The 10,461-nt window shown below is 36.5% G+C and overlaps 1 protein-coding gene and 1 long non-coding RNA gene across 5 annotated transcripts in view; both read right to left on the bottom strand.

The window, feature by feature from the left end:
- Positions 1-10,461, bottom strand: part of cdh4 (cadherin 4, type 1, R-cadherin (retinal)) — a 435,407-nt gene that overhangs the window by 86,013 nt on the left and 338,933 nt on the right. For all 4 annotated transcript variants that reach the window (XM_087271794.1, XM_087271795.1, NM_131086.2 and 1 more), the window contains 1 exon segment: positions 759-903. In XM_087271794.1, the coding sequence (XP_087127920.1) occupies positions 759-903 (145 nt within the window).
- Positions 2,203-8,706, bottom strand: LOC147841776 (uncharacterized). Its single transcript, XR_015502631.1, has 3 exons — positions 4,997-8,706; positions 2,768-3,313; positions 2,203-2,687 (listed from the first exon to the last, which is right to left on the bottom strand). It is a non-coding gene; the product is annotated as an uncharacterized LOC147841776 (long non-coding RNA).

Here is a 10,461-nt window from a genome sequence, read left to right as displayed (position 1 = left end):
ATTAGTAGTAGTAGTAGTAGTAGTAGTAGTATCCATGTATTTAGTACACTATATAATATTATGATGCTAATAATGATTATTACAAATAAAAATAAGCATATAAAAGTAAAAAATTCAAAACAAAATGACAAAATAATGTAAAATGTAATTATGTAAAATATTATTGACATAAAGAGATTATATGGCATAAATACCTATACAACAACAACAACAACAATGATAATAATAAAGCTTATAAACATAAGCATATAAAAGTATAAATATTGCAACATCACATGACAAAATAGTGTGTTTGCATATATTATTGACAATTAAAAAAAACTCTGTATGAACTTGTGAGTGATCTTATTACTGATAATGCTGATAATCTTATCAACAACACGCATAGTGGCATCACCAGTATTGTTCAATAGTATCTGGATGCAGCGTTTTTGATGCAATCTGATATTGTATCTCTTATCAATGCAATTTTAGACACAATGCACTCAATGGAGCTAGTGACGTCACTGTGAGGGGTAGGGTTAGCGGTGGGGTTAAGGGTGCCCGTTAAAAAGCATTGCAAGCAGCTAAGTTTGCATCTGCACCAAGTCTGGATCCAGACCCCTCTCATATTGTTGGCCATGAACTATAATCACATGATCTTTTTGTTAATAGATTATTACTTTATGGTTTTCTCCTTAATGGAATATAAAATGACAAACTAGGCACACCATCACAACTTTCTCATCATCACGAAAACAATCATAATGGATACATACCAGGTTTGGAGCCTTCAGCGACTGATCCGTTGTAAACCTGGTTCTTAAACTCGGGTCTGTTGTCATTCATGTCAATGACATAAATATACAGATCAATAGGAGGCTCCATTTGGTTCCCGTTAATATCCACCGCATGAGCTTTGAGCTGTTGAAGAGACAACAATAAAAGCGCATTAATTAACAATTCATAATTCACCCATAACTTCACCTCTGCAGAGGCACAGCGCTGATATTAAATCAGATTTAAGAAACTCAGAGGCATTAAAGATCTCTGCGTACTCGGTGGAGGCGCTGAATGGAAATTGCATTCATATTTCATACATGTTAGATACGGGATCCGGTGGGACACCATTGACTTGTTCCTATCTAAAATCCATGAGTTATTATTCAGCGAGGACTTTGAGAAGAAGAGTGCGGGTTCAGCTTCACACACACACACACACACACACACACACACACACACACAGACACACACACACACACACACACACACACACACACACACACACACACACACACACACACACACACACACACACACACACACACACACACACAAACTCAAAAAAAGACTGTTTTGCTTAGATCTCTGAAAAAAAAAGAATGTGAGGCAAGATAAAGCTTTCTCTAATTCAGATAAACAGCCCCTTAAAAAATAAAATACTTTTTTTTTTAGTAATAGAACATTCCCAACGGAAACAGGATAAGAAAAGAGGAAACGAGAAACAAAAGATAGCACAAGAAAAAGACCGAGAGCGAGGGGAAAAAAGAGGGATAGAGGGAAGGTTTAAGGCTGGATTAGCTCCAAATTCTCTTCTTTGAATTTATTCACTGCAGAATTACATGCGCATGCACTAAATAAAACTATTATCCTAAAATCCCTCCATGGAATTACATCCCAAATAAGAGGTTTGTATTGCTCCATACGGAATATCAACATTCTATATGCATTTCTGTGGTAATACGACACCTGCCGCCAAAATCTTTCATTTAATATCACCCGAGACGACAGGCTTTTGTTGTGCGCGGCAAAACTAACTGTCAAGCAAACAAATAAATAAAGACGCAGAACAGGAAAATCTGTTTCCTCAGCTGCTGCGCTTAGCATTCTGTATGGGCTGCTGAGGCGTCTGTGTGTGTGTGTGTGTGTGTGTGTGTGTGTGTGTGTGAGCATGTAGAAATGTGTGAGATTGTCTGTTGTTAGTGGCTGAGACACAGCATCTTTGATCTGTCGACCCATGAGAGCGTGTGGACTGCAAATGTGCGGCTTAATGGCATTATTAACATGCTAGCTGACAAAACCGAAACGCTCGACAGAGATGGAGCGACAGAGAGAGAGAGATGGGCAGAGGAACAGAATCCTCTTCTAGTTCTTTATCCCTTTGTTTATTTTCTTCCCTTGCCAGTGTGTCAAAGCCATCAGCTCTTAAATTCTGCAACACACTCTAGTGGTGGGAGACTCGTGGGCAGTGAAGAAAAACTACTGGAAACTCACAAAATGAGTGGAAGCTACAAACCATTGAAAAGAGCTAGAGGGTCAGTGTCATGCCTGCAGCTAATTCACCATGGTTATTTTTTAGCACAGGACAATGTTTTTTGAGCTGATTTAGTGTTATAGCCACGTCTGAAAGCCTTTATCATTTGTATCATTAATATTTAAGATTAAATGTGACCCTGGAACTGTATAAATAAGCATTGCATTAATGTATACTGTGTACAGCAGCAGAAGACCACACCGGGTGCCACTCCTGTCAGCTAAGGACAGGAAACTGGCACAGGCTCACCAAAATTGGACAATAGAAGATTTAAAAAAACGTGCCTGGTCTGATGAGTCTCAATTTCTGCTGCGACATTTGGATGTTAGGGTCAGAAATTGGCATCAACAACATGAAAGCATGGATCCATCCTGCCTTGAATCAACGGTTCAGGCTGGGGGTGTAATGGTGTGGGATATCTTTTTAGCACACTTTGGGCCCATTAGTACCAATTAAGTCGCGTGTTAAAGCCACAGCCACTGAGTAATGTTTCTAACCATGTCCATCCCTTTATGAAAACAGTGTCCCAATCTTCTGATGGCTACTTCCAGCAGGATAACGTGCCATATAATAAAGCACGAATCATCTCAGACTGGTTTCTTGAACATGACAATGAGTTCACTGTACTTAAATGGCCTCCACAGCCATCCGACTCAATCCAATAGAGCACATTTGGAATGTGGTGAAATGAGAGATTCGCATCATGGATGTGCAGCCGGCAAATCTGCAGCAACTGCTTGGTGCTAACATGTCAATATGAACTAAGATCTCTGAGGAATATGGAATATTTCCAGTACCTTGTTGAATCTATGCCACGGAGGATTAAGGCTGTTCTGGAGGCAAAAGTGGGTCTGACCCAGTACTAGTAAGGTGTACCTAATAAAGTGGCCGGTGAGTTTATACTGTATTAGTGGCACATATCTGTCCTTAGCATTGCAGATAACTAATTTAAAATATAATTAGGTTTGATACATTTACAATGAGATATTTTCCTAGTAAAGTCAAGGTACATGATCTTTACTTTACAGTTTTTTTGGATTGCTTAAGCACGATTTTCAAAACAGGGCCCGTGTTTTCAAAACAGTACACACAATTAGCACAACCACACACCCAATTAGCAAAACACTACAGATCCTTTGCATAATTAAACACTCTTATAAAAACTATAGACTTATGTTTAAAAACCACACTTTTTTACCATAAGAAATACACATTTTCACATTTACTATACGCTGTTTGCACGAGTTACACACTGCTGTGATAAAACTAAAACACTTTTAGCACTTCTACTTCCCTATGATTAGAGTAGGCTACCATCAACAAAGTACAAATATAAAGTAAATTCACCAAACACTACTCAAGAACAATGTTGCACCTTGAAGAAACTCATTTATTCCTCAACGTGTCCAACATGTTGGCATGAAGATTCAAAGTACTGTAACATGTCACTTTACGTATTGAACTGTAAGTTAGACACTGTCTCTTCGCATAGCTGAATCTGGCATGAGAATTATCAACATTGCAATGTTGTCCTTAGCAAGACACCTTGGAAGGAAGTGTCTTGAATGTAGAATCTTGTATTGCTGCTACCTCCATTTGGTCACAGGCCTCCTCCATGGCTTGGATGAGGGGTACCTTAGCCTAAAGACGGAGATCATATACCTTCCACCACTATGCCGAGAAAAACTCTTCTATAGGGTTGAGGAATGGAGAGTATGCTGGAAGATATAGGACGGTGAAATGTGGATGTTGCTGAAACCAGTTCTGAACCAGAGCAGAACGGTGGAAAGATACATTGTCCCAGACAACAATGTATTACGTATGACCGATTTGATTTGCTGCTGTTATGTTGTGCAATTGGTCCAAGAATGTACGTATATGTGCTGTGTTGTAAGGGCCCATATGGTCATGGCAGTGGAGGACCCCATTCTTTGTAATGGCTGCACAGAGTGTTACTGCATATTTCCCCCATGTTGCCCTGGGACATTGACTATAGCCCTGTGGCCAATGATTTCTTCTACTCTGTGTTCTCGTCAGGTTGAACACACCATCATCTACGAAAATGAACTCATGCTGGATCTCCTCTTCATCTATTCGTAAAACTACCTGAAGAACAGTGTCAGGCAAAATTGTATAGTTCATTGTAGATCTAGTATTACAGTACAGTAAAAGTTTATGAGACAGTATGCAAGATCACAAGTGAATACATAACTCTGCATAATCATGCCAGTCTTTTCACCCTTTCGAAATTGTGCTCTAAAGGCACTCCATAAATTTGCTTCATTTGAATGTTTTTTTTTTTTTTTATGGTGTGTGACAGTGTTGATATTGAGACCTGATGGTTTTCATTGAAACTGGCATTTTACAGTGCTTAAACACCTGATTGTTGTGTCTACAATAAATCAAACAAGTGTTTGCACACCTGATGACTGTGTTGAACCAATTGGTTGGACGGTGCAGTAATTTGACAGTCCGTGCTTTGGTATTGCAATGAAGTGACTTCATGATAGATTTTAGTGTGTAATGTATGTTAAGTGTGTTTAGTGTTTTGAAAATCATTGTGTGTAGAGTTTTGCAACAAGTGTTAAGTTGACAATGTGCTTATAGATGTGCAAATATGGGCTGATGTTTTTATACTTGTGTGTAAGGTTTTGCTAATAGTGTACTACTTTTAATTTTAGTGTGTAAGCAATCCTAAAAAACTGTAAATTCTAACAATTTTTGGCATAAAAAACATAAATTTGACTCATACAATGCATTTTTTGGCTAGTCTTACTGTTACAAATGCAGCATAATACTGGTTTTGTGGTATCAAATGGTAGCTACATAAATAGAATTAGTTAATTGAGTGATTCAATGTCTCACCTATTAGGCTAGAGACTTTCATTGACTAGGGGTTTTTTAGATTCTTGATTATGTTTGATTAATTAGTGTTTGGTTTCTGTATGGTTCATTTATTAATGACCAATCATTTTTAGCAGAAACAGGGGAGTCAGTCATTCAATATACCATGCATTAACACAGTTACTTGTTTTGTTTCTAAATAAATCAGATGTTTTGAACAATGGGGTATTGCTTTGTTCCTGAATAAATCAGCAGATTTGAATGAATCTATTGAATCAATAACACACTCAATTGTTTAATCCAAATTCGCCCACTTTTTATGTCCTAAAATGCACTTTTCTGTCAAAAACAAGTTATTCTGCCATATCATGTGTTTGTATATTTACAGTATGGATTCGGAAGTTAATGACTAGAATGTCATTATAATAGTTCACATTGTTGTTGCAGATGAAATATAACACAGAAAAAGTGAAACAATGATTTTCCATTAGATTAAATATTCATTAACAATCATGCAAACACATTACAGTTTAACACTTGTTTTAACGCTTGGTAACACTTGTTTGTGGCTCTAATCAAATTTAAGGCTAATGCACAATATGATATGGATAATATCAGCAGTGTCTTACTACTGCAAACAGATCATCCGGTTAGCTGAAAAACTTATGTCAACATACTATTGTCATTAAGACGGGGATTTGGAGCTGTTAAAGTATCATTTCACACCTCTTTATTGGTGTTTAGTTTCTGAATGTCTTACATCTAAGTATTTCAGTATTTAAAATAATTTGGATGAGTCAAGGATTCCATTAAGCCAAGTAAGTCTCTAATAAAGACAGCCACTTGGTTTGTTTCTAAAGAATCAGCTGTTTTCAACAGTTAAAAAAGACTGCAAAGCTCATTGTAAAGGGGAAAGTTTTATTTTGGGAGTGCTTTCCCTGTTTATTCTGGCTTCACTCAATTCTTTTGTGTTATAGAAATGGTCACCCTTTTAGCATTATCAAAGTGCTCATGATTACACACACTTTTAAACCAAACAATCAATACTGTGAGCAAAATTGACTTCCCACATTTTAATGAGATACCTGAGCTGCTGTGTTGTTTACAGGTTTTAACAGTTCTGAGCCAATCACAGAGAAACTTTGAGAAAGGCTTAAAAGTGTATTTATTTATAATGCATTGATGTTTTTGTTTTGTAGGTTTGACCCACAAAAATCAACATCCAGGTTCATCAGAAGTCCAAGAGCTGCTGTGGTTTGTGTCAGCAAAAAACTGCATTTGCAATCTACTGTATTTTACTTCTATAATGTCTAAAAAGACTGAATATATTTACATACAAGTAAAATTTCTATACTATCCTTTCAGATAAAGGCAATCATGTCAATAACAATACAAAAAAAAAATTAAAAGAAAAGAAAGGAAAGACAGATTGAATTATCTAACCGACTTTTAAAATAATGGCTAAACATTGACATAGCAGCCTGTGATGTCCAGCAAATTAGAAAGTCATTTGAAAAGTGACACATCTAATTATTACAAAACCATTTAAAAATCTAGGGTCATTCAATTCTTTTAAACAAATTAATACCTTTACTCATCAATGATCAATCAAATTGATCTTAACTGTCAAGAAATCCATTTAATATGTTCTAAAAAAAAATTCCGACATATATTTAGCAGATATTAAAAGCTTACACTATTAATAATAACAATTTATGAGCAGCCTTGGCGAACAGAAGATCATTCAGTTCTCAGATCATTAACTTCTCATTAAAATAAAAATGACACAAACAAACCTTACCAACCTAAAACCATATTACATTTTTATAATTGTATTAATATTTGGTGTTTTAACATTGGTATTATGAGAGTATATCTGATTTATATTCATGTTGTTTTAAAGGGGTCTTGAACTGGCTTGAATCAGTGACTTAATTAAGACAGCAACTTGTCGCCATCTACCGGGGTATCTAAAACATCATCATTCACTTCATCATCATTCTGAATGAATCAGTCATTTTGAATGAATCACCTAAATGAGTAAATCAGTGGCTCATTGAGGCAGGGATTTAAAGTATTATTTTACAGTTTTATATTTTCTATATTATAGCCTTGAACTTAGTAGTCTTAAACTAGTTTGCTCTGAATTTTACTCTTAAAAACTTCAAAATCAATAAGTAATAAGCAAATTTTTTTTTATATCCTTTTTAACGCTGTTTCAGAGAATGCATAGATTCTGGGAGGGGGTCTTATCAGACAGCTTAGAAAGTAAACACCCACTGCTATGATTGGATAACAATTCTGAAAAGTAAACTTGTATTTGACTCCCCTTTCAGTTTATGTGGGGAACTAAATGCATCTGTGTCTTAATCTAACCATGACCAGTGCAAATCTGCGGGTGGAGCTACAGAATCAGGCTTTAATATTCTTCTATGCTATAAAGGAATACAAAAGCTGCCATTTCCATAGTCTGAAATCAATAAAAACTGTTATTTTCAGTAACAAAGATGTTTTGCAGCTACGAAACTTACAGGATAATCTTTCAGTATGATGACCTTTTATGTATCAAAAGCTCAAGTAAAAGTTGAAATCTCTGACAATAGCCCCTTTAAAGCTTTAAAGGTCCAATAAAGTGCTTTGAAATGTGCATTTTTATTCAATGCTTAATATAATGAAACAGGGCGAGACACGGAGTAGCTCCTCCCCCTTTTCAAAAACAGTCAATAACATTCCATTTATATCAACTTTGCCAGTCAGAGCTGCTGAACTCAAGCACACCATGACAGCCACAGTCTAGTAATACTGAATCTGCCTCACAATTTCTCTGCTTTAAATGATAGCTTTCTGTGTAATTCCAATGGGTCTGATATGTTTTTGTGGTTCGTGCCGACTCACACATATCATCCACTCTGTGCTGCTGTTTCTCTGGCCTAAACAGACCATATTTGCGTGTTGTGGTGGCTCACGTGACATTAATGCGGAAGCAGACTTCATTCACCCCAAAGGAAATCATATTTACAGCGTCTGTATCTCTATATAGTACTGTGCACCAAACTAAAAGGGACACTGTTTGTAACAGATTGGATTTTGAATCTCCTAGTTTCCTGTATGCTGACTTTGTATGTGTGTGTGTGCAATGTATTTCCCCCCCTCGGGGCTTGCCGTAGAGAGGTGCTGTGCACAGCGTGTTTCGAAACGACTAATAAGGAGTTCAGATCAACACAGTTTGGCTGCCGTCTATTACTTTCTTACATTGGCAAGTGCTTAAAAGAACATTTAATTTGAATGCTTTTTGACATGAATAAATGACTCATTTTAGCATCAGCAATAATTATTAAAGGAGGCGGGATATATCAAATGCTAGAGGCATTTGATTGGTCAGAAGATTTAATAAGAAACTAAAGTAAAAATTAATAAATTTTGACACTGTTTAGCTTATATATAACATAAAAACTAACATATTGACAAACTTTAAGTTAGTTTACATAAGGGCAGCTTTAAATAGGCTTAAATAGGTTGTTGAAATAAGAGACTCATCACTTTTGTTAACACAATTGTTGTTAATCATGAGCCATCACCATTGTTAACCTCAGGTTGCTCCAGAGGGAATCGTTCTTCTAACAAGTTCATGTCTGCATTCAATTCCAGCACCGGAGACAAGACCAATTCCGGCCCCCTTGATTTGTCGATAAGCAAACATCGTATTCTACTCAAGACGACTCTAATTGAATCAATCTCTGCATATATGTCACATCAAAATCCATTCGAATAAATCTGGGCTTTGTGCACTAGATCATCTGTAGTTAGAGTCCATATTGTGTGCAGGAATCAGATGTGAGGAGTCATATGGATACTCATATTATGGTGAGTAACAGAGAAGCTGCATAAGCTGAACGCTGTACAAGACTCGAGGGGCCACTTAACCTTAACAGTGCTCATCCGCCTGTCGTCCTGACTCACTGACTGCAGGCTCTGTCTAACGCAAGTAAACATGCATTTACACTCCTTCACAAACACAATCATACACATTAGCTCTGCTTCTGAACCCGCTGAGCTCCTTCCAGTTCACTAAAATGGCCAAATACTAACGCTGACCATATCATATCAAATAATGGTTCATTAGTTAAGACATTTACAAAAATGAACAATGAACAATGCATGTATTACAATATTTATTCATATTTGTTAATGTTAGATAATGAAAATAAGTTAGTTAATAACTCAAAGTTCATTAAGTAACGTTAGAGAACACAACTTTGGATTTAAATAATGCATTGGTTGAATTTATTAAACTTTGATTAATAAATGATGTAGTCAGACATGCAATGGTCAAAACAGGAGAAAACAGAAGCATAAAGGTAATATCCAAAATTGTAGTCAAGAAGGCAAAAGATCAGGCTAGGCGTTAGGGATGGCTGACGCAAAACTGATGTTTCGACACAGTGTCGAGATCCCAAAGCACAAGTGTTTCGGTACACTGCACCGAAGCATGATTTAAAATACCCGGTCAAAAATAGTCACGTGACTAAAGTGATTTGAAACGCCCAGGTCACGTGACTAAAGTGATTAAAAAAACACCAAGATCACGTGACTAAAGCGATTCAAAGCCTTGAACATTTCAGAATTGTTTCGAGACCTGGAAAATCTGCATTTGATTGACAGGGTCAGAAAAAACTCTAACATATGTAGTCTAGTGGACCGTGCATGTGACCAAGTTCGAATCTTGATTTGTACAAATAATCAGAAATTGCGTCTTGATGTATTAAAAATAGAGCATTTAAAAACTAATGTCTATAACTGCGTCACCTTGGATTTGAACCTATTATCTCTGTATGCTAGTCAGGAAATTTCACCGCTCCACTAAATCAATAAATACATTTTCAACTTGTAAAAAGCTGTTATATAATTTTTTATATATGACATAAAAATAACCACTAGGTGTCATTGTAAGGGCTTTGAAATGCTTTGACACATTTGCTTTGACTGTTTCAGTGTTTTATGAAGCCTTGCTCTGCCCACCACTACTAGGCGGCAAGGATTCAAGAACCAGAAAACAAGGATCTAAACACGAAAAGACTAAACAGGAGGATTAACCGTTCATAATGCTACAGGATAACCAAACAACAAGACTTAGCAAAGTGTGTGTGAAGGAGATGAATATAAAGTCCAGGTAATCAGTCCATGATGAGTTAACAGCTGTGTGTGTGTAATCAGTGGGTGAACTGCAACTGGTGTGTGAGTACAGGTATGATGGGATTTGTATTTCATTTGGTGACAGATTTGTAGTTCGCTGGTGATTGTGACAGTTACCAAATGGCCAATTT

The sequence above is a fragment of the Danio rerio genome, chromosome 11 (assembly GCF_052040795.2).
Source record: "Danio rerio strain M-AB ecotype USA chromosome 11, GRCz13ab, whole genome shotgun sequence".
NCBI classification, from domain to species: Eukaryota; Metazoa; Chordata; class Actinopteri; order Cypriniformes; family Danionidae; genus Danio; species Danio rerio.
The sequence above is the reverse complement of the archived record's forward strand: the minus strand, read 5'-3'. Positions and strand labels throughout refer to the sequence as shown.